At 54.1% G+C, this 23,931-nt stretch overlaps 2 protein-coding genes and 1 long non-coding RNA gene across 5 annotated transcripts in view; 2 read left to right on the plus strand and 1 right to left on the minus strand.

The window, feature by feature from the left end:
* SLC6A17 (solute carrier family 6 member 17) overlaps window positions 1–15,139 on the minus strand; it is a 133,864-nt gene extending 118,725 nt beyond the window's left edge. Inside the window, exons 1-2 of one of the 2 annotated variants that reach the window (XM_044944571.2) lie at window positions 14,376–15,139; window positions 9,656–9,852 (exon numbers count right to left, since the gene is read on the minus strand). The gene's annotated coding sequence lies outside the window, so the exon portion shown is untranslated. Of the gene's footprint in view, window positions 1–9,655; window positions 9,853–13,735; window positions 14,073–14,375 lie in introns of those variants that run through there. The other variant, XM_044944570.2, reaches the window with a different exon arrangement.
* On the plus strand, window positions 797–4,593 carry LOC123334029. The gene is made up of 3 exons (XR_006551763.1): window positions 797–935; window positions 1,146–1,232; window positions 4,488–4,593. It is a non-coding gene; the product is annotated as an uncharacterized LOC123334029 (long non-coding RNA).
* On the plus strand, window positions 13,444–22,783 carry ALX3 (ALX homeobox 3). 2 transcript variants are annotated; one of them, XM_044944573.2, is made up of 5 exons: window positions 13,444–13,799; window positions 18,830–19,146; window positions 21,937–22,065; window positions 22,443–22,499; window positions 22,642–22,783. In XM_044944573.2, exons 1-5 carry the CDS (start codon window positions 13,523–13,525, stop codon window positions 22,708–22,710), a joined length of 849 nt encoding a protein of 282 aa, XP_044800508.2. In that variant the 5' UTR covers window positions 13,444–13,522; the 3' UTR covers window positions 22,711–22,783. The 2 variants fall into 2 exon arrangements, with proteins under 2 accessions (XP_044800508.2, XP_006065045.4); XM_006064983.4 differs by having other exon boundaries at window positions 22,443–22,751.
* The last annotated feature ends 1,148 nt before the right edge of the window (window positions 22,784–23,931 follow it).

Here is a 23,931-nt window from a genome sequence, read left to right on the forward strand (position 1 = left end):
GCGCCGGGCAACCGTAGGCTCGACCCCCGGCGGGGGGGCACCCCTGAGCCTCAAGGCCGCGGGTGATCCGGGAAGAAACTAAGCGCCCGTTGTCTTTGATCTGGTTTTATAGAGATTTGATGTTAACATTAAACTTTGAATGCTTTTATCTATTTCGATCTCTCTCTCATTCTTATTTTGGGCGGGGCCTCCTGTGCCAGAGCTAAGGGCTGGCGAGGGCACGCGGGCGGGACGGGCACCGGGATCGAAAGGACGGGCACCGTGGTCGGCTGGACGAGCACCGAGGTCGGCGGGCCCAGAGGTGACATGGCGATGCGAGGGGAACGCTGGACGTATCCACCTACCCACATCCACATGCAATTCCCAATCGCCCCACGTATCCCTCCGTCCCCCACTCGCACGCCAGACCGCTCTCTCCATCAGCAACGCCGGCGCAGAAGGCCGAGCAGAATTGAGGCGCCGCGGAGAGACCAAGGCTCGGAGGGGCGCAGAGCGCGGAGACCGGGAGTAACTGGGAACCGCCGCCGCAACTCCGGTCTCCCTCCGCAGCCTCTGTACCCATGCCGAGAGGCTCAATTACTTTCAGGTGTGGACCACTTAATAAAATAAATCTTCCGGGGGCAGGAGGCGAGTTTTCAGGAGCCTAATTCAAATCAGCAGACTTCGCATTTGTAAAGAGGGGCTTCCCTCAAATCCTTGTGGTTGGGGGGGTGGGGGCCAGGGAGTCAAGAATAGAGGTCTCTTTCTGGGATGATACTGTCAGCGGCTGGGCGGAGGACCCTGGGAGCCTCTCTGTCTCCGTCTCTCTTCGGCTGTGACTTTTTCTGGCTCTGTTCCGGTACATCAGAACGGAACCAACCATTTGGGGTCTGAATCACTCTGTTAAACCGACTAGAGCCCTCTAGCCCAGACAGGAGACCCAGTAGAAACAAAAGGTTCTGTCTCTCTCCATGCCTCCCCCACCCCAACCTCTTTCTCTCTCTTCTCCTCCTTTGTCTCCATCATCCGTTACCCAATGTCCTCTCCATCTGAGATTTCCAAACCTGGTTTTGCAACACTGGAGGGAAACTCCAATTATCTCCAGGGCTTTGTGAAATGCTCAAAATGAAATAAACCTTTAATTAACTTTAATTATTTAACTGCAGGTTATGGACCCCCCAATTGGCAGGAAAAGCAGAAGAGAAGGCTGATGGATTAAATAAAACATCCCAGGGTGTCACAGCTCCCTGAAGGTGAGAAATGCCAGCTTTAGAGATTTCAGGGCTCCAGAAAGAATCCCAGGCTCAGAAGAAGAAAGTTCCCAGGAGGACAGGGACTTAGTTTATTAAGGTTTGGGGCCAGAGACTGCTCTGCCCTAGGCTTTCTCCCCTCACCCTCTTGCCAACTGTCACCATCTAGGCCTTTAGAGGAGGGAGTGGGCTACTCTCTTCCTATCCCACCCCACTCCCATTTAAGATCCTTCAGTAAGGTCCAGTTTACATCAGACAAAGCAAACTGTTTCCTTCCTCTTTTGCTAGGCAATTCAGACCACAACTGAATTCTTGTCTGAATTTCCCAGGTTCTGCTCTTTTAGAAGAGTTACTCACCCCAAAGTCCCGTCCTCATACCACCAGATCTAGGAAACTGCCCTTCTCAGGGCTCAGGGATGGGAGCCCCCGAGAGGTGACCTCAGATGGCTGAGGTGGAGGGCAACTCGCTCCACAGCATCTGACAAGGGCCCACATGTTTCCCGTACAGAGAACAAATCTGCCCCATTAAAGCGTTACTCCGTTGGGGAAAACACTGATGCAATATTGGAAACATGCTGGGCCCACAGTGAGCGCCGGAAAGAGAGGCAGGTCTTCTCAGGAAGGCAGAGGCGGCCAGTGGGTGAAACTAATCCCGCCACGTCCACCCTCGCTTGGCCCAGCAAACTGAGGGAGGGATTATGGACCAAAACATCCAGACGCAGAGGGAGGCTGTGGGACTGGTGGTGCATTTACAGAGAGAGCAACTGGGGACAGACGGGGGGGTGGGGGGGGGGGGAAAGGTGCCGGTACCCTGAGGGCAGCAGCAGGAACAGGACTCGCTGCCTGGACTTGGGGCCGAACTGGAAGGAGAGTCCACTTCCCGGAGCCCAAGCTTTACAACCAATAACTCCATGGTTTGGGCCCCAGCGACACTGCTGATCTAAATAGTTTATTAACAAATGGAAAATACATAAACACATAACAATTGCCTCTAAGAAAAAAACTTATTAAAATCCCCCTGTGTTGTTTGTAAAATAAATAGCTGAGACCATATGGGTGAGGGGGAGAATGGTCGTGTCCTAATTGGCTCTCTGCTCCTGGCACAGGTTCCCTCTTTAGGCCTCAGTTCCCTCCTGTGTAAATGAAGGTGACAGCCTAGACGTACACTGGTGATTCTCAAGCTTTAGATGGCATTGATATCACCGGAAAAAAAAAAAAAAATTAAAAACTGCTGGCCCTACCCCAAGAGTTTCTGACTTAGTAGGTCTCGGGGAGCACCAACAATCTGCCTGTTTCACAAGTTCCTAGATGTTACTGCTGTTGGCCTGAGATCCATACTTTGAGAACCTCTGGACTAGATGATATGTAAACTTCCATCCAGATCTAACACACTCTTCCATCTCCATGCTCCTGTGTCTGCCCCATCAAGCCCTGAGGAGTCTGGAGCCACATATGAGAGGGGCTGATGTTTTTACACTCGAGCTTGTACCCCCTGTCATCAGTGCAGAATAAATCTTTCACTGGCCAATAGGGACTGGGGCTCCTGCCCACTGAAGGATCCCAGTCCTCTCACTACACATATTCCAGTCTGAATTAACCCCAGCTGGCTGGCTGTAGGGCCTGAATCTCCAGCAGTGGCTAACACTGCTTTCCCTTTGTACCAAGCAGGGCTGGGCCTAATCCTACTTAAATGTCAAGCAGGCCTATTGTGTACAGGGCTGCCTTCAGAGGGGCTGGCAAGAGCCCAGGGTACATCTTCAGGCCCCTCGATGTAGCCTAGTGTCTGCCAAACACTTGGTCCACCACACACCCGCGCACATGCACACGCTCCGTCACACGCAGAGCCGGGTCGTCAGGAGAGCTAGTTTTACTTTGATGTACCTCTCCGCTGCACATTTGTTTCAGCTCCCCTCCTGGAGCCACAGCCTTATTTATCTTCTTGGCATGGGTTCTTAGAATACTTCCATTCAGGCAGCAGCAAAATCACTCAGCTCCACTGTTTTACGAAGTTTATCAAACAGCAAAATATCCGGTCTCTTTGTCCAATGGATCTGGTGTGAATGTGCCTACAGAACTGCCTTTCCCAGACGCCCTGGGGTCTTTGTGTGGTTATATGTATATCCTCCCCTGAGAGGACCCCATAAAATTCAGGGCCTGCCTACTTATGCTGCAAGGGGCCCCCCAAAGCAGCCGCAGGGCTCAGAGGCATCTTCCTGAATCAGGAGACCCAGCCACATATACTCTGCACATGCATGCGCTACGCTCATACTCCACCAGCAGAGCCTCAGAAGCCCACAGCAGACTAACAGCCCTGCGCCCCACCCCAGTCGCCCCTTCCCCAGGCCTGCCATGGCGCCCTCACCCCCTAAGGACAAAGCTTCTGCTAAAATCATTGCTGTCATCTCAATCCCAAAGTTTGGGAGCTCTGTGGAAGGACCCACCTCCCCTGCAGCTGAGGACTCGGACCCTCTCCACCCACTTAAAGGGACAAAGGTTTCATACCTTCCATAGGCTGACTCAGAATGAGGTCCTTGCTGCTCTTCCCCCTGCCCCTCGACTCCAAGCATCCTGCTGGCTTCCCAGAAATCATGCCTACTCCAGGGCCGGGCTCCCTACCTATAGCCCCCCACCTACCTGAGGCCTACCAGCCAGGGCTATCTGAAGAGCAAGAGGGCCCACTCAGCACCTGGTATGCCCTGTGCTGTCACCAGGATGGCACTGATCATGGGCTTCCAGAGCCTGGAAGTTCACTGGGTGCCCTCCCTGCTCTGCCTCTTAAGGATCTCCCCAAATTCCAACAGGAACTTTGTAGACGCCCTGGCTTTGCAGTTGACAATATGTGCTAAGTGAAGAACCCCTTTCACGATGGAAATCTGGCTCAGGGTTCAAAATGTCCTCTGAAGCCACGCCTCTGTGCCTGGTCTCTGCAGCGTCCGTTATCTGGGCTGCAGGTCATCCATACACCCCACCCCCAATGTGGCAGTAAGTCTGGTCATTCCTTCCCACTAAATATTAATACCTCTTCCCTTCAGCCATTCCTCCATGGTGGTTCAGATGGTAAAGAATCTGCCTGCATTGCAGGAGACCTGGGTTCAATCCCTCAGTTGGGAAGATCCCCTGGAGAAAAGAATGGCTACCCACTCCAGTACTCTTGCCTGGAGAATCCCATGGACAGAGGAGCCAGGCGGGCTATAGTCACTGGGATCACACAAAGTCAGACACGACTGAGCGACTAACACTTTCGCTTTTCACTTTCAGCCATCCCTCTTCATTTCCTCGGCCACATCCTGTCACATCTTTGACACCTCGTGCCTGGACCACTGTCCTATACACTGTCTTGTCCCCTTCTCCCATGTCCCTGGGGAAATAATGCTACCTCCCTCACAAAGAATTAGATAATGTACTTAAAATAACTGGCCCAGGGCTTCCCTGGTGGTCCAGTGGTTAAGAATCTGCCTTACAATACATGGGACACAGGTTCAATCCCTGGTCAGGGAACGAAGGTCCCACATGCCACAGAGCAACTAAGCCCATGTGCCGCAACTATTGAGCCCATGCTCTGGAGCCTAAGTGCCACAACTAGAGAGCCTATGCACCTCAAAGAAAGAGCCTGCACACCACAACTAAGACCCGATGCAGCCAAATAAATAAATATTTTCTTTAAAAAGAAGTGGCCCATCATAAGTGCTTAATAAACTTTAGGTACCATCATTGTGCATGCGTGCTCAGTTGCTTCAATCCGACTCTTTGTGACCCTATGGACTGTAGACTACCGGGCTCCTCTGTCCATGGGATTCTCCAGGCAAGAATACTGGAGTGGGTTTCCATTTCCTCCTCCAGGGGATCTTCCCAACCCAGGGATCGAACCTGCATCTCTTATGTCTCCTGCATTGGCAAGTGGGTTCTTTACCACTAGAGCCACCTGGGGAGCCAGATACCACCATTAACTATTTTTATTCTGCTCAAGCTACTAAAATTATATTCCTAAAGCACACCTCTCATTCTCCCACTAAATAACAATAACAACAATAATAATATTAACACACTGATCACTTACAATGGGTCAGGCCCTGCTCCAAGTGCCTCTCCATACTCTCCCCACTGCCCAAAAGAAAATAGGCTCTGTATTCCACATGTGCCATCTCCTGGTCCCACCCAGCCTAGGTGTTGTCATGTCTATTACTCCTTCACAAACCCCCTGCAGGGGGCAGCTGAGCTCCTTGTGCCTGGAAATGCCTACTCACTTGACCCAGACTCAGCAGCTAGCTGCCCCCTTCTCCATCAGCCCACAGTTTCCCGGCCCCTCCCATTTTCTCAGGCTGCTCAGAGACCTCCCAGGATTCCCTGCAAGGGGAAATGGTCCTGTGTGCTGGTTCTCAAGGTGTGCGGTTGGGAATCCAGGGCTCAGTGCTGGTGTGCTCATGACTGCCCAGTGGTGTCCTTGTGCACCTGGAAGTGACCTCAGAGGGCACCAGCCCCTCCCTGCTACATCTGTTCCTCAACCTGTCTCACCCTTAGTGATCATCTTAGAGGACTGAATATTGTTCACGTGTCCAAATCTTGTCTCCCAGAAGAAAAAATTCCATAAGAAGGATCTACCCAGGCTTGGAGTGGGGGTGCATCTGCATCCCGCACTTGTGCCCAGCACAGTATCTGCCTCACCGAACACTCAGATTCAGAGTGGCTGGGGGCAGATGCAGCCCTCACCTGTCTGCCAAGACTCAGGTAGCACACCTGTTGGAGATGGTGCAAGCTGACCAGGCTACCTGCCTGGTTCTGTCATTTAGGAAGTATGTGACACCTTGGCCAACTTACTTCATTTCTCTGAGTTTTGTAGTCTCATCTGTGAAGTAGAAATAATAATAGCTACCTCTGGAGAAGATTATATGAAATTTTAAAATGTAGACCTCCCTGGTTCAGACCTACCTCACAATCGGCTCTCAACACCATCTTTCTCCCCGTCATTCAGGACAAGGTGTAAGACCAGAGTTCCTCTGCCCAACTGACAGCAAGGCAAATAGGGAAACTGTATTCTCTTCTCATGTTAAAGGTGAGTGTGCTTCCTTCCTTCACCCATGTGAACAAAGAGCCCCCATGGAGCCTGAGATCAGCTCACTGTACTGAGTGAGGCTCCTAGGAGTTTGCCTGCTGTGACAGCTGAACACTTGGGGTACACAAAACATGTATTGCCCCATTTGGGGATCTCCCCTGTCTCCCTCAGGACAAGCAGTGTGGCTCTCACTGCCCAGTGGGCTTTGCCACTTGCCTGCCCTGCACCCTGTCGTGCCCCTTCAGGTCCCCTTCTTTTTTTTAAATTGGAAGATAATTGCTTTAGAATGTTGTGTTGGTTTCTGCCATGAAAGTAAAAGTGAAGTCACTCAGTCATGTCCGACTCTTTGTGACCCCATGGACTGTAGCCTACCAGACTCCTCCATCCATGGGATTTTCCAGGCAAGAATACTGGAGTGGGTTGCCATTTCCTTCTGCAGGGGATCTTCCCCACCCAGGGATTGAAACCGGGTCTCCCACATTGTAGGCAGACGCTTTACTGTCTGAGCCACCAGGGAAGTCCGGTTTCTGCCATACAACAATGCTAATCAGCCATAAGTAATATAATACCCCCACCCCTCATCAGGTCCCCTTTTTAACCCATCGGTGCAGCCCCAACAGTGGCCAAGGAGCCACATGGTGGAATTCTCTCCTATACAAACTCAGGACTGACTTGTGTGCCCAGTAAAATATGGCAGCAGTAATGCTGTGTGAGTTCTGAGGCTGGGTCATAAACAGCACCTCAGTTTCCACCTTGGTCTTTTGGCTCATTCTCTGTGGGACAAGCCAGCTGCCAGGTTTTGAGGGCTGCTTGCAGCAGCTCCATGAAAAGGCCCACTTGGGGAAGAATTCAGGCCTTCATGAACAGTCAACACCAACCTGCCAGTGATGTGAGAGGGCCACCTTGGAAGCAAATCCTCCATAGAATGACCACTGTCTGATTTGGGGTCCTGAGGTACCCCTAAGACAGACCATTCAGCCAAGGTGCTCCTGAATCTCTGACCCACAATCACTGACTATTGCTATTTTAAGCCACTAAGTTTTGGGGTGATTTCTTATGCAGCTTTAGATAACTAATATACAAACCAATCTCAGCTTCTCCATTCTGTAAAATGGGAATATTAATATCCACCTTATAACATAATAAAGAAGATATGAGATGGTGTTTGACCAGCACATTGTAGGTGACCTGTGAGCGGTGGATCCTACCATTACAACCCATCCCGCTCCCTCTCCTTCTCAAGAGACTTTAGAAGAGGCCAGTAGAGCCCTTCCACCCTCTTCACTTGCTTTTCTCCCAGTCTCTTGTGAGGTTTAGGCCCAGTCTTCGTATTCTCTTCCGCCAACACAGGAGCAGACCCTGGGCTGGAGTGTACTTCTGTGTGACATGGTGGTGAGCTCCATCCAGAACTCTGGGGTGGGTCCCACGCACATTTCTAAGGGGGTTCAGTGGTATGTGTTTGCATTTCCTTTGAAGGGCCCCAAATGTGATAATTACATACTTGTTAGCCCTGTAAAATAACAAATCTGGAATCTACACTCTGGAACCAATGGATTTCCTGCTGAAATGAGTTCAAGAGGTGCCCTGACCAGCATTCCGGGTAAGAGCCTGGCCCCGAGAGGCCCTGCAGACCACCCGCCCGCCCACATCCCACAGCTCCTCCGCTCAGCTCTCCACCTCATGGCTGGCTGAGCAGATGTGCTTTTTGTTGCAGTTGTTTTCCTGTTTTCTTCATATCCGCCCTCTGGGTGTGGCTTCCCACTTAGCCTAGGGAGACTTCTCAGGCCTGAGGCTCCCCCCTCCATGGCTCCCACTAGCAAATCCAGTGCTTGGAGCTGGGCGTGGCAGATGCTGGGGGTGGACACCTGTGGAACCAGCCTGCCTTCCCCCTAGAGCTTCCCTTGACTCCTATGGACTTCTCCACCTTTGTCTGTCTTCCTCCCACCCTTCCCCAAACTCTCTTCTTGCCTAGGCTCCAGCAATATTCAACAAATCTAAGTTCCCCAAACTTGGCTTCCTCTTTCTCACCTCTGGGCTGTCTTTCTGGAATGCCTTCCCTCCCTGCCACCTCCATACACCTTCCTCTGGCTGACCCTCATTCAACTTTCGAGATTCATCCTGAAAGTGTTCCATGGCAGCTGCCTCCAGCCCAAGGCGGTGCCCATCTCATGGCCCCCACAGCCCCCTGTGCTTTCCTGCCTCAGAACAACATGCCCTGCTGGATACCTGCCTGTTGCTCTGTGTCTCTCCTGCTAGAGTGGAAAAGCCCTGAGAATAAATGGTCTGCATCTCTGAGTCTATTCCCACTGCATGGCCCCCCACTCTCTGGCACATGGCAGGCATTCAATAAATGCCTGATGAACAAACGAATGAATAAAATCAATTGATCAAAGTCTGCCAAGAGGTCTAAACCGGCCCCCTTCTGTTTCACACCAAGAAAGAGTTCATGAAAAACTCTCCCACAAAATGACTTCTCTTGGTCCAAGCCAGCACTTGCACAGAACACATTTACTGTAACACCAAGGCAGATGTCAGGGCAAACCTGGCCTGCAGGGTACTGCCACATCCCAGATGAAGCTCTGCCTCTCTGGCCCCTGCCCCCATACCAGCCCTACCCGAGGAGGGTGGGTGGAGAAAATGAGCAGAGAAATACAAGTTTGGGGGTAGGGGGGACTCAGGCTCAAGAAACATCTCTGTGAACTCATTCATTCCAGAAAGCTGAACTACAGACTCACTCCCCTCCTTCTTCTGGGGATGAAACTGAGGTACACACAAGTTAACTAGTTCTCCCATTGAAAGAGATCAAATCAACAGAAGAAAAAAAAGTAGCTCCCTAACTTTCCAGAAATTTTATCCCAAAGCATAGACTTCACCTTGGGTTGTCAGAACGACAGCCAAGGATCCTGGATATCTATAGCACAAAGCTGCTGCTTCCCCCACCCCACTTCTTTTCTTTCTTTTAAATATCATGGGTGAGGGGGAAGTACCGGATCTAAAGGTTTATTTACCATTCCTTAGTCTGACCTTCCAGGAAGAATGTCACTAATGAGAAACAATCTACGTGGGCTCCCCATCCCAGAATTTTCATAGGGATCAATTTAGGATTTCAAAGTCTAAACAGGACAAGAGTAATATTGACTGTCTTGCCTTCAAAGAAAAAAAAGAAAAAGCAACTGAGTTTTTCCTGTCTGGAAGGAAGTTTTGTATGTCAAAGAAATGTCAGATCTGAGGTTCCATCTTTCCCGTTGTTCTGACTGCTCTTGGACATCCCCTGGGAGATAAAGGGGCACATTCACTTTCGTGCGGCATAGGCTCAGGGCAGTCAAAAAGAGAAAGAAAGCTGAAGTTGGGACCAACGTTCAATTCAAGAACCAACCTTAAAGTTGAGGCTAGAGGCCAGGAGTTCTGCTCTGGAGACCAGATTCCATTTTGATTCACATCCAAATGATTTTTTTTTTCACTGTGGAGGAGACATTTCCATTCCAGCAAAGTTGACATGTGGCAGGGGTCACGTCTGTCCTGCTCTCTGCTGTATCCCACTGCCAGCAAATGCCTGTCACAAAGTAGGTCCTCCTATTAAATGAATGAATGAAACAATCATCCAGTGTAAAACAGTTACCTAGAAACAGCCAGTAAGCATCATGTCCATTTTAAAAGTAGTTTTTCTCAGCAGGTGGAGTGATTTTTCTTTTCTTTCTTTTTTTAACGATAGGACCCAGAATTATCTGGATCATCCTTTCAGCTCATCTCACGGAGTCTCTGGACACTCTATCAGTGACAAAATGCTATTGTAATTCAACTGGTTATTAAACAGCACGAATGGTGAACTCACAAATTCTCTTAAAACTCTGCCCCACATCTGGCTGTGTTGGTGGGTCATAAAACCTCTCAGGTGTTAGATGCTGTTTCATTTGGTCTCAGCTTAGCAGAAACCCCCCTCCACCTACTGTCCCAACCACCACAGCTGGGCATGGCGAGTCTCAATAAACTGTCATTTGGTGATCAGAAAGGCAGCAGTATGGCTCCATCTTGGACCAACTCTGTTCCCATCCACTTTGGCCTCAAATTGCATCAGGAAGAAGTTCTGAGACCTCCCTGGTGGTCCAGTGGTTAAGAATCCACGTTCTAATGCAGGGGATGCAGGTCTGCTCTCTGGTTGGAGGACTTAAGATCCCAAGTGCTGCAGGGCAACTAGCCCACATGTCACAACTACAGAGCCTGAGCACCACAGCTAGAGAAGCCCACGTGCCACAAGAGAAGACTGTGCGCTGCAACTAGAGAAAGCCTGTGTGCCGTGAATAAGACCCAGCGCAGCCAAAAAAATCCATTAAAGAAAAGAAGTCCTGACCTTCCCTTGGGAGAAGGAGGTGTGCATCTAATGGTTCCAGTTTTGGTATGTTAGCTGAAGAACAACTATGAGATAGCTGGTGGGAACCATGGACCTGAGCATAAATTTTTGATCTGCCACTGATATCCACATTGGACAAATGGCAGCCTTCTGTGGCCTCAGTCTCTCTCTGATAATACGGATAATAATTGTGTCTCCTTCCTGGGGTTGTTGTGAGGGTCAAGTAAATCAATAGAGAATACATTAGACAGTGCCTGGCACGCTACATGACACTACCTGTGTTAGCTATTATTTTTATTTGTAAAATGAGGTCCCCTGTGATACTTCATGATTTCTCAGCTCTCCTAAGAAAGAAAACCTTGAAACTCTGAGGTTGCATTTTTGTTTTTTCTCTGCTCCTGCCCCATCAAACTGGCCAGACCACATATGGATAAAGATGAGTGTGCACTAGTGGTGTCTAAGGGGGGGCAGGAAGGCGCCCTTGAAGAACTGTCTTGCATGGTCCTGGAAGAAAGCCCTGCCAGAGGGGCAACCCTATCTACCTGACCCACCTCAAACGGAATCTGGGATTTCCTGCCACCTCGGTTCAATTGGGAACACCATCTCAGCATAGAAATTGGTTCTGTTCAAAGAGGGGGAGAAAGGCAGAAGGAATTTCTGGGTTTGGAAAACAGGGTGGGTCCTTAGGTCTCTCTGTTCAGCCCCCAATTATAGAACCTTCCATCTGAGGTCATGGAGCCTTCCACCAATTCAGTGATGTAGTCCAGAAATCTGGCAGCAGTTTCTGGATCTCTTAATGATAATAAAAATCTCTTAAATGAACACAGTTCATCACATCCATCAAATAAGTGTTCCTCAAATATTCCTTGTTCATGGGTAGGGCCCACTTTCATGATGAGTAAACTGAGGTTCAGAAAGGTTATCATTGGAGGCAAAACACTTGGCACTTAAGTTTGGCTGCCCTGTTTAGACTGTTGATGATGTTTTTCTGTCATACTTTCATCCTCCACAGGAAGCTACTTGACTACTTTGTTGAAAAAAAAGGTGTCCTGAATTGACATTAACATGCTCCTGAAAAAAGTCAACAATATCTACAGCTCTAACCCAATAACTATTATTTTCTAAATTGAGGTAAGTTGATTTACTAACTCAATATCTATTGAAAAACCCCTATGAATGGGCAAAAGTGATCAATACAAGGTGGCTGCCCAGAGCGGGGATCCACTGGATCCTAGAGAATGGATGCCCCTGGTAAGGCCAAAGAGGAAGCTTAATTCCAAACTAAGCCTCCCTCTTGGCTGGAAATAGCAGCTCCAGGTGCTCCCATCTCACTATTCCAGTCTGTAGTCTGTGATTAGGGGCCCTAATGGCCATAATGCCTCCAATGTGGTGTTTAAACCAATAAGGCTTCAGAGAAGTTATGGTATGTTTAATAATGGCTTAATGACTACTTGTGAGATGCAAGGCTTCTGGTTCCTGTTTGCCCTTGATTTACAGCCCAACTCTGGCTGAGGACAGCCAAGAAACCCCCTCTAAGCCCCCAGCGGAAGAGGGAGGTGTTCACACCAGGCCCCTTGGATTCCTTTAAAAATTGAGAATTCAAATGAAATACAAATGATGTTCAACTCCCCATCCTTCTTGCTAATCTCTGGAGGCAGTTAAAATAAAAAACTGTGTGACCCAGAACTAGGGACTCCTCAATCTACAAAAGTGAGCAGGGGTCCTACGGCCCACAGGTATTTCTTCCCAGATCTTAGGTAAGGTGGAGGTTGTTTCACTTTTAAGAAATTCTAAGCTACTGCCCTAGTCCTGGGTTTCCTTTTGGCTAGGGAGACCCAGCCATTAGGTGACATGGTCCTACTTTGTCCTTCTAAAGTGGCAGGCCCGGGGCAACAGCACCCGAGGTCTGAGCTGCAGACAGCCCCTCTCCAGGCGGTCTCTAGGCACTTTCAGATTATTTGCCCATTAAAAGGCATTCACTCCATGCCTGTTGTTCAAACACAAACCCCTCTAGGAACTCCTCCACCTGCTCCTAAGGTAACCTCTGCTGTACTCTGTTCAGTCCTGAGATGCCTCTGCAGCCCCGCTGTCTTCTCTGCCCCTGCCTCTACTTCTGAAACTCACCAGGAATATATAGAGACTCAGAAGACTGACTGTCCAATGTCCACAGCCAGATGAGGACTGGAAGTGACTAGTTCAAGGCCTCACAGCTAATTAATTATCACACCCAGCTCCCAGCCCCCAGCACCTATTACCAGATTAGAGTTGTTTCCACACAACAATGACTCCTCGACCGGAGGAAAACAAGAGATCTCTATAACGGAGGTGTTTTTGTTGAAGGCCAAGTTTTTCCAACTCCCAGTAAAGAGAGTAAACGTTCCAGCCCAGCCCCTACCTGTTCCCTGGCCATTATCCCAGACTAAAAGTCAGGAGAACGGACCTAAAAGTATTTGTTGGGCCTGGAGGGGGTCTCTACCCTGAAGTGTCTCACCCTTCCAGAGTCAAGAGCCTCCGGGCCAGATATCAGGGCCAGTGCTGCTCTGAACAAGGGACTCGCCAAGATGCACAGACAAAAGGGACTCTACCCTCGAGAGAGGGGGTGGCTTCCTCCCCTTCTCCCACTGCTTCTGATACCAGGACTGGAGTGAATCAGGGGGCTACCGGGCTCCGAGGGGTTAACCCGCGCGGGGCTGCACGTGACGTGGATGGTTCCAGCATTAAGTCAGAGTGCGGCCCCCTCCCCTGCCCCCCTCGCCCCCCCCCCCCCGCGGCGCGCGCCGCTCCCGGGGGCTCCGCGCCCCCGCGTCCAGGTCCCTCCCCCTTGGCGGGCGCTCACAGGCCGCGCGGGCAGCGCGAGCCCCGGAGCCCCCGGCGGCCTGTGCGCCCCGAGCCGGCATGGACCCGGAGCGCTGCGCGCCTTTCGGCGTGGGGCCCGGGCCTGGCCCCTACGCGGCCGCCGGGGACGAGCCTCCGGGCCCCCAGGGAACCCCCGCCGCCGCGCCTCACCTGCACCCCGCGCCACCCCGCGGCCCGCGGCTGACCCGCTTTCCGGCCTGCGGGCCCCTGGAGCCCTACCTCCCGGAGCCGGCCAAGCCGCCCGCCAAGTACCTGCAGGACCTCGGGCCCGGCCCGGCGCTCAACGGCGGCCACTTCTACGAGAGCCCCGAGGAAGGTAACGCGCGGCGCGGGGCGCTCTCCCTCTTCACACCCCGGGCCCGCCGGGGCCTCCCAGCTTCCATCTCCCGGTCGCTTATTTCAGAAGTTTTCTACCTCTCTCGCCCCTCCGCACGGCTCTCTCTGAAGCCGGACCGGAGCTGGTCCGCACTGGGCGAAAGCTAGCGCCGTGCGGGGAGGCAGAGCCACGCGTGCCTCTGGCGGCGGGAAAGGGAGGCGGGAGGTCCAGGGAGACTGGAGTGGCGACGGCCCCGGGCCCCGTTGGGCCGGAAGACGGCCGGAACCGGGAAGCAGAGATCGTGCCTTGCCGGAGTTGGGCGGGAACTGACACCGAGGCCCAGGAGCCAGGCTTAACTCTTGGCCCCAGTGAGGGGAGAGAAGCGCGGCTTTTGTGGTCGGCCCCGATCTACAGTGGCAAAGCCGGACTCAGCTGAGGGAGGTTGCGGCCTGGGGTCCCCCGGGAGAGGCGCTGCTGTCTGCGCCTTAAGGCGCTCGGTACAGTGGCCGCGGTTGGTGAGGCAGTCCCGGGCCATTCTCAGTGCAGAATAACTGTGTTCTTATTTCCCAGACTAACCTGGCCTCTCCGTCGTATGCACGGCGATGGCCGCCCTTCTAGCAGTCTTGGCTTCCTCGAGCTGGATGATCACCGCGGGGCCGTCGGGAGTGGGCCTAAGCCCTGGGCGCCTCCGGCTGCTCCTGGGCTGATGCCCTGGGCGCTAACGCCAGTTGGACCGTGCGGTCTCCAAAGAGCGCGCCTGAGGGGGCCTGAACCCAACCCCGCGGCTGCCACTGCACCGGCTGACCTGTGGAAGTGTCGGTGCCCGCGCCCGCCTCATCTTTGCTGCCACATCCCGAAGCTTAGGCCCAGAGCTGAATCCTTCGAGATCGCCTCCCAACTCGCCTCCGACCCCGCTGGCGCCTCGCGGGCCTCTGCGGAGTGGCCAGGCAGCTCCGGCCTTCGCCCAGTCGGGGCGGTGAGAACGTGTAAGGGAGGGCAGGGAGGTGTGTGGGGGTCAGTGGAGGAAATGAGCGAGTCCGCGGAGCTTCGTGTCTGTGCCCTTTGAAAGAGGCTCTCCTGATAAAAACCACAGTTGGGACTTAATGAGAAGCAGTTGGCCTGGCTCCTCTGATCCCAGCCAGACGGAGGCGGCCGCGCAGCGCCGTGAGCACCGCCCGGGACACAGGTACCTGGCCTGGCTCGACGCGCCGCGTTCGGCAGGACGCACCCTGCGGCTCAGCGTCCCTGCTGGGCACGATGGATCACGGACGGACAGCCGGGATCGCGACCGACCCTGGCGCCGAGCAAACTGCTGAGAGCGCTGGAGCAGAAAGAGCGGCGAGGAGGACTCTAGCGACCGCGATGGTGTCAACAACGAAATGCGTGGGGAAAAAAAAAACCAAAAGTGTAAACAACCAAAAAGAGGGAAGAGGAAATTCGACAAAACAACAGTGGAGAGAGGAAAGAAAGAAAGAAAGGTAAAAGGCGATCAGCGAACTGGGCAAAACGGAAAGAAATGAAGAACGAACGAATAAAAAGCGGAGGAGGATCGAAGGAAGAGGGTAAATGGAGAAGAGGGGAACGGACGAAAAGAGAAGCAGCAGACAATATGAAGAAAAAGAGGCATCCTAAAAGTGCAGAAAATAGCAAAATGGGCACAAGTAGGAGAAGGAAACTAACCATGCGGGTTGACCAGAGGACAGACCAAACGAAAAGGAGGCGCGGCGGATACGAGCCGAAACTGGGTAGAGCCCCGGGCCGCCAGTGGCCTCCCCAGTGCCCTAGCCTGAACTCGGCTGGTGGGCGGGTGGCTTGCGTCCCTGCTATAGAGACGGGCTGCTAGGGAGAGACGGCCCGGGGGACGCGGGCCGTGCAGTCTGCTTGGTGGGAAATGTTGGTCAAAAGGGGGAACCCGTCTAATTTCTCGGCTTTTAAAATAACAAGCTCAGAGCGTTTCCAGTTTAGACCATGAGCGCGCAGCTGTGCCCCCTCTTTTGCGCGATCCCGGCAAGGCCCTTAGTTGAGCGCTCTAAAGCCGGCGCACCGCGCTCCTCTCCAGCCCGTGGCCGCCTTTTGCGGAGAGCGCGCAGCTCCGGTCTGGACCGCGGTAGTGTCGGGGCAGTGCCAGCAGCCTTCGCGCCCTCAGCGCGTGGCTGCTCAGCGGGCCAGAGAAGTGCCTGGCCTTCCCCCCCACTCTGTTTTGCCGGGGGCCTTCCAGTCTGTCCTCTAGTTTGGCTTCTTGATCTCAAAATGCGCTCGCCGCCGCGGAAGCCCTGAGCCGGCTAACCCTGCTGGCCGCGCTTCCTGGGCCGGCCTCGGACTTAAGAGTACCCAGTCGTCAGCCCCACTGAGACTAGGGCAAGGTTGGAAACTTCTCAAGAGAGCCCCAAGGCCCCACTGGGTGTTTCCAAACGGCGTGTAGGTCTACACCGGCTTCGGATCTTCAACCGAACTGGGGAACCCCAGGCTTCAGAGACCTCTGCGGGTGTCTTGCGCAGGGGCACGCGGGGAGTTAGCTTTCCGGCGAAACCTGAAAGCCTGAAAGCCGGCTAGCTGGTCCTGCGGCATCGTGGACGCCATCCATGGGGGACAGTGCGGCTTCCAAGCTGCCATGGCTTCCAGTCAGTCGCTAGTAGGACCCGGGATGGGGGAGTGCACTGGAGAGAAGGAAGTGAGGGACAGAGCTCTGCTGATGCTCTTCCTGACTCTTGTCGTTCAGGCCGACAGACTGGTTGTGCAGGCCACCCGGCACCTCAGTGCTGGGCTCCAGGGTTCCAGTCTCCAACAGGAGCACTACCCCCTTAATCGCCCAGTGGCCCCAGTAGGTATAAGTGACTTCTGTACAGAGCCCGTGAACACTTTGAATGTACTCCAGGCTTACAGTGCATCGTTCCCATGACAAGCTCAGATTCAAACCACTGGCCTCTGTTCCCGCTCTGCCTTTCCTTGACCATTGCCCTCCATTTAGCCCATCACCTCTTTTCTCTTCTGGGCCTTGCTTCTCAGGAGGCTGCTTGGTGTTCTATGACGCAAACCCCTGTCCACAGAGGGAATTCTCTGGCCTCACGCTGCAGTCCTCTGGGCAGATGGAGGTTTCAGGGCAATGGCACTGAGGAGGGGAGAAGTTCTATGGTCCTCTGGGAGGGCTGCAGAACGGGCAGTCCCAGGAGGCCAGCAGAGGCCAACCAGCTTGGCTCTTTTGGGGGGTAGCTATTCCGAGAAGGCTTGCTGCATTTTCATCCCTGGTAGGTGTGTGGCTTAAGGTCAAGAAGGCAAGTCCTGGAGCCCCAGGTCTGATCCCTTCCAATCTGGGCATATCCTATCGAGACAGACACTGAGGGCCTGGTGAGAGCTGAGCAAGACCTGGAGCTTTGGGGAGCCCTCTGCAGGGACATCAGAGCTCCTCTGACCCCCATCCCTGAGCCACCCTCACCCTTTTCTGCCTGGAGTCCAGCCATCCCTCCCTCTGAATCTGAGATACCAAGACCCCTCCCTCTCCAGCCTGCAGTGTGTATGGTGCCCCTCCCAGTCTCCCTGGTCTTCCTGACCACTTAACATTATCTGGTTCAAACTACCATTGAGTCGTCCTTCCTTAGGTCCTACCTGGTGGAACTAGGACTATAAGCAAATGTATTGCCCAGGAACAGAAGTCAAGGACTGAAGCAATTTCCCCACCTGTGCTCCACCTGAATCATGAAAGAAGTGTCTGGGCTGTCACTATGGCCTAGCCCAAGGGCAGGCCCTACCTGACTCTCCCCAGCCTCCAGGACACATTCTTGAAGCATAGCTTTTTTCACAGCCTGGGGAGTTCTGGGAGGTCACTCACCACCTTCCAGCTATGGGGGGCAGGGGCAGGGGCAGGGGTGAACCTCACCCAACTTGTCCTCCACAAGGAGACAGGGACTCATCAGATCCAGAGCTCCAGAACCCATCTCTTTGATCCTATCTCTCAGTCTTTTCTCTCCTGCCCCTCCCCACTTTAGTGAGCCAATACCAAGTCCTGGGAAAGAAACCGCCTCTTGGTGCCAGCTTCCTGGGCTTCCTGGGGGCCAGGCCCCCACTGGAGATGGGCCTGGCGCCAGGGAAGGGGCTGTGTGAATCAGTCGGGCGTCTCTGTGGCGTCGCTGCTGACATCCCCAGAGGACTGTTGAGAAGAGATTTCATGGCGACGCTGCTGGGGGTCCTTGCCAGAGGGAGAGGGCGGGGTGATCAGGGTGACCTATTTTTCACCATGCCCTGTCGTGGTGGAGCTCCACCAAGCTTTCCAAATGAGGATAAGCACGTCAGAGTGGGGCTGCTTATTAATCACGGGCAATGGGGGAGTCAGAGACTCCCAGGGAGTGGGGATGGACGATGGCAAGAATGATGGGCTCTGAGGCTATGCTGTTCCCCACTGTTCCCCACCTCTCCTTCTCCAAGTATAGCCTGTCACCTGTCTCCTGCTGTCTAATGCTGGGGCTTCAGTGCTTGCCCAAACATCAGTGAAGAATCTGGCAATCCCTCTTGAAGCTTCTTTGCCCTTTCTACACCAGGACAGGAGGATTTGACATTGTCCTGAGACTGGGGGTTCAGAGAATAAGGCATCCTTGTCCTTGGCTGGTCCTGGAGCAGAGGCCTGGGCATGAGGGTAGAGGAGCCAAGGCCTGCAGTCAGGGCTAAGGAGCAGGGGCATCCCTACCCTCTCCTCCCACCCCTGGGCTTGGTCCTGCTGTGGCATCAATCCTGGCACCTCCACACTCTGTGGGATGCGCCACCACAGAGCACTTCCCCGAAATGAACCCCCCTCCGGCCCCAGCAGATCAGCCCAGACCACAGAGCACATGGTTCCCCAGGGCCCCCTCCCCAGCTGTAGGCTCAGCAGGCAGGCCTCCGAATGCCAGGCTCCCTTGAAGGGTGGCTGCTGGGAGGACGGAGGAAAAAGGAAGGGGGAGGCGGGGACTGAAGCGTCAACGTTCTTCCCCCTCCCTCCATTCCACCCACAAAACCCCCTGGTTCGCTTTCCATCCTCCTCTTTGTGTTTTCCATTGCAGCTGAGGAGAAGGCCTCCAAAGCTGCCAGCTTCCCCCAGCTGCCCCTGGACTGCCGAGGGGGCCCCCGAGACGGGACCTCTAATTTGCCAGGCTCCCCAGGCCCCTGCCTGGCTAGCCTGCGTGTCCCTCTGTCCCCGGGACTCCCTGACTCCATGGAGCTGGCCAAGAATAAGAGCAAGAAGCGCCGGAACCGCACAACCTTCAGCACGTTCCAGCTGGAGGAACTGGAGAAAGTCTTCCAGAAAACCCACTACCCTGATGTATATGCCCGGGAACAGCTGGCTCTGCGCACGGACCTGACCGAGGCCCGAGTACAGGTGAGGGCACCTCGGCCACAGGGCTCCCTGGCTGCCTTGACCACCCAGACCATGAGCCAGGCCACACGGGGGCCAGGAGAGGTGGATGCTGGCACCACAGTGTTGCCCTTCCCTTGCCCCTGTCAGCCTTCCCGGGCTCCCCTCCACGCCTAGCTCAGCTGCAGCCACAGGCTCGCAGCCCAAGTTGAGGCTCCTGTATGGGATGAGGGTGACAGCCTCCTGGAGTCAAAAGACCTGTGTGGGTGTCCTAACTTTGCCACTTACTAGCTGACCAGGTGACTTGGGGCATGTCACAGTCTTGGTTTCCCAATTTAGGAAAGGAGAATGATAGTACTACCACATGAGGAGTATCTTGGAGGATCACAGGTGTGACAGCATTTTAGATGTGAAATGCTAAACACGTCTCAGGGCCGCTCCCAGGGTAGCTGCCCAGAATGGGGAGGGTCCCTGCCAGGGGTCTCAGGATCAGTGGTGCTTAAAGCCAGCCTGAGCCAGTGACCTCAGTCTTGCCAATTCCCAGACCGTGGCTGGGAGAGCCTGGCGGGAAGCCCCTGCCCACAACAACAAACTCTTCCCAACAGAGATCAGGCCCTGGGGCTGGATGGAGCTGTCGCCAGCTTCACTTGGGTGGAGCCCAGCCTGTGTGGACGGGGCAGGAGGACAGAGGGATGCTGGGAAAGAGAGAAGGGAAGGGAATCCATGTCCAAGGCGTGCTGGGAGTGAGAAAGAACATGAAGGTGGCGAGCAGGAGGTGGGGACAGAAAAGGGGCTTCTATATGAGTCTGGGCCAAGAGGAAGATGGTCATTGCTGCCTTGCTCTGAACCTGCTTGAGACACAGCAGGCTCCCTGATGCCAAGCTGGAGGCCCCAGGAGAAGGGTTGGGTTTGGCCTTCTTGGGAAAGGTGAGGAGGTGACCTCTAAGCAAAGGGGAGTCCCTGTCCCAGTGGACCCAGGGCAGAGCTCATGCTTATCACAGCCTGGGTGGGGGCCCCTCCAGAGGCTCTAAGGGAATATGGGAACCAGCAGTCAGTCTATAAAGAGGCCAGCTGCAGCCTAGCAGAGAATGCCCTTCAGTTGAATTCAACATAGGACTCTACTCTGCTGGGTCTTCCTGCTTCCATGTTCCTACCAGGTAGCCCCCAAAGCAGACTTTGAGAACTGTTCCCCAGAGCTCCTCAGGGCATGGGACCATCAGGGTAAGAGGCCCAGCTTTCGAGATAATTCCAGATCACATAAGCTGTGGAAGTCCAAATGTCACATCTCCAGACAGCCCAGCAAGCCTCAGTGGGGATCATGGCGGGGGGATGCTCTGAATAGCTACCCCCATGGAACTGCTTTGGGGAGGCAGTACACACTTTGCCCACTGCCCTTCTAGGCCTTTTCAACCCTAAAGGGGTGGAGGGATGGCCCAGACCTAGTCCAGAAGCTTCCATGATGACTGAGGCCCAAGAGCAGGGATGCTTGACAGGAGCATGACACCACCCATAGACCCCACCTCGTTGGGAGGAGTAAGGGGACCACCCACGGGACAGTGCAGGGGGCAGGTTCAGAGCTCAGAGGGGAGAGCGGGTGGTGACGGAAGAATTACAAGAAAAGTGATCAGCAAATCCAGGCTCCTCCATCTGTCTGCAGAGGTTGTTGTTGCTCAGTTGCTCAGTCGTGTCCAACTCTTTGCAACCCCATGGACTGCAGGGGAGGGAGAGCAAATTAAGGATCAAGGAGGAACCGGTAGTGGGCCCTCCCTAGCCTTGACCCAGGCCTGCTCTGGGATCTGCAACCCTGGGTTAAGGGCCAGGAGTACGCCCAACTTCTTAACTATCGGGCCTTCCCTTCCTGCGTGAGAGGGGGTGTGGGCAGTGAGGGACTCAGATAGGGTTGCTTATACACACATGCAGCTCCTTTTGTTGTGGCTCCCAGCCGAATCCCTGGAAAGCAGGAGAATGTGTTTGGTTTGGTTTTGATAGTGCCGGTATCTAGCCTAGAGCTTGACACGTGCTCCGGCACACACAGAACATAACCAGGTGACAAATCCAGCCCAGCTACGTGGGCAGCACACAGATGTGCCCCCCTCACCTCCCAGCTCAGTAATGAGTGGGGAAGAGTTTCCAAGACCGATGGTGGCAGTAGGATGCGATGAGTATCGTGAAAGCTCTGCGGGGCTTTTCAGGAAGTCCAGTAGAGGGTGCCCAGCTCACATGTATGTGTGGGGGGATGGGTAGCGCAAGCTGGAAAAACCTAGGCAAAAGCAGGAGGAGTGAGACAGCAGTGTTTGAGACGGCAGCTGGGGTGAGAGGCCGCTAGGAAGAACTGAGTGTTGTTGCCCGACAGGAGATGAGGCTGTAGGGAGGGGCAGGGGTCAGTGCCAAGGGACCGTGTTAAGGAGCTGGGCTTTAGGCTGTGGCCTTCAGGTTACCTTACTGCATTTCTCAGGTGCGGACATTGGGGAAGAGATAAGACTAGAAGCCCAACACGGGTACTCGCCCCGGGGCTCTGAGGCCACAGACCCCAACACTACCCTTACCAGACACAGCCAGACTGGAGAACCAGTATGACTCAGCCTGCGGGGTAGGGGAGGGCCCACAGGGCCAGTAAACCCCCTCTGGGTTTGGGCTTCTTTTAGGCCCCATCCCAGGCCCTGAGAATGACATGAATTTATAAGTTCCTGCAATTCAGAGTCACCAGCCTGGAGCCAGCTCCCCACCACCCACAGGAGGATACAGCCATCAACTCTCTCCCCAGTGGGCTCCATGCCTCGTGGCTGCTTTGTCACCTCCTCAACCTGTCCCCAGGTCTGGTTTCAGAACCGCAGAGCCAAGTGGCGGAAGCGTGAGCGTTATGGGAAGATACAGGAGGGGCGGAACCCCTTCACATCTGCCTATGACATCTCCATGCTGCCCCGAACCGACAGTCATCCCCAGGTGAGACCCCTCTCCACCCAGACTCAGGGCCTGGCAGTTCTGTGGGAAAGCCAGCCAGAGTGTAAGCTGTGGCCCCAGGGAGAGCAGGAGCAGCCTTAGGGCTCCATGTGACTGTGGGTGAATCACTTCTTTCTCTGCAAGATGGGCTTTGACCAGTCTCATGGATGTATGTAGAGCAGTTGGAAAGCTCAGTTGAGAAGTAACGGCAGGGGGCCTTCTGAGATGTCACTGTGAGAGTTGGGGGGTAGGTTCTAGACCTGGGCCAAGAGGAAGCTCTCTCCAAAGCTTCTGGAGCCCTAAGGGCAAGAGAAGAGTCTCTAGGTGAGGGAGGCCCCTGGGCCTTCTGATTCATGGGCTTGCTTCTTCTCTCTTTTCAGCTGCAGAACTCCCTGTGGCCCAGTTCAGGGTCTGGGAGCCCCGGGGGTCCTTGCCTTGTGAGTCCAGAGGGCGTCCCCTCCCCATGCATGTCTCCATACTCCCACCCTCATGGGAATGTGGCTGGCTTCATGGGGGTGCCAACCTCTCCTGGAGCCCACCCTGGCATCTACTCCATCCATGGCTTCTCCCCCACCCTAGGGGGCCACAGCTTTGAGCCTTCTCCGGATGGCGACTATAAGTCTCCAAGCCTCATCTCACTCAGGGTGAAGCCCAAGGAGCCGCCCAGCCTGCTGAACTGGACCACATGATCTGTCTTGTGGACACGCAGACTTGAGCTGCCCAACCCTGTTTCTGCTCCCAGCTGCTCCTACCCCACCCCGGCCTGGATGCCAGAGAGGGCACACCTCTGCCTCCAAGCCCAGAAGGTTCCTGGAGGCCCCGGCAGAGCAGCTGGGACCCTCAGGCTTCCACAGGGAACGAGCTACAGAATCTTTCCAGTTAGAATAAGGCAAGGCTGCCCAGGAGAAAGGGGGCTTCAAAGCAGGTAGGACTCTTCCTACCACACACTGGGTCCCCTCTCCCAAACTCTGGGCAGGAGGGAAAAAGATGCTGCCCTGCTTCCTTCAGACTTCTTTCAAACTGTCAATCCTCCAGCTGAAACAACTGGCCCCTCATTCAGGGAATACAGGAAAATGGGAGGATGAAACAGGTTGAACTAGGCGTTCCTTGCCACTTAGAGGAAACCAGCCTTGTATAACCGCGCAGACGGCCTGCCACCACAGCGGGTGTGCACCCAGTGTCTGGTGCTGACAAAGGCCTGGAAACTGGGGGTCAGTGTGGAAGGTGCCCCTTCTCCCTGCTCCTCTCCTCGTGGCCTGTGCCCCCTCCTGCAACATGCTGTGGAGTCCTCTTCCCCTTCCAAGGGGCAGAAATTCCACCAGAAACACCAGTATTTGAATTCTCTTCCATGAGATCAGGCCAGAGAAATGCCGTGGAGATGATAGGCTCCCTTGGTTTACTCATTGGATGTTGGTAAGAATAAAACAGATTTCCCCAGACTCAGCCCTTGAGATTCCAAACCCCACTTTTGTAAAGATACTTTTGTAAAAAAAAAAATGTGCTGCCCAGCATAATAATAAAGGTGGCAGTATTTTTTATACCAGGTGATTGTGTATCCTCAGCGTTTGGCACTTGGTTGCTCTAGGGCTGGTCTGTGCCTGGGGTCCAGGCAGGGATCCTAGAGGGTAGGGGAAGATGAACCTGCAGCCAGCCCTCAAGGCCCATGCCTGTCATGTCACCTGCCCAGGGTCCCTGGTACAGGAAAGTAAGGGGAAAAGCCTGGCTCTAGGGTTGCTGGGCTCATCTGGAAGGGAAAACCAGGGGTTGGAAGGGGAGTGAGAGAGCTGAAACAGCTTGTGGGTGAACTGACACTGGAGGGGAGATGGAAGTCTGGGGAGCCCGCTGAGGGTTCTGAGCTTCCCTGGGCAG

The sequence above is a fragment of the Bubalus bubalis genome, chromosome 6 (assembly GCF_019923935.1).
Source record: "Bubalus bubalis isolate 160015118507 breed Murrah chromosome 6, NDDB_SH_1, whole genome shotgun sequence".
NCBI classification, from domain to species: Eukaryota; Metazoa; Chordata; class Mammalia; order Artiodactyla; family Bovidae; genus Bubalus; species Bubalus bubalis.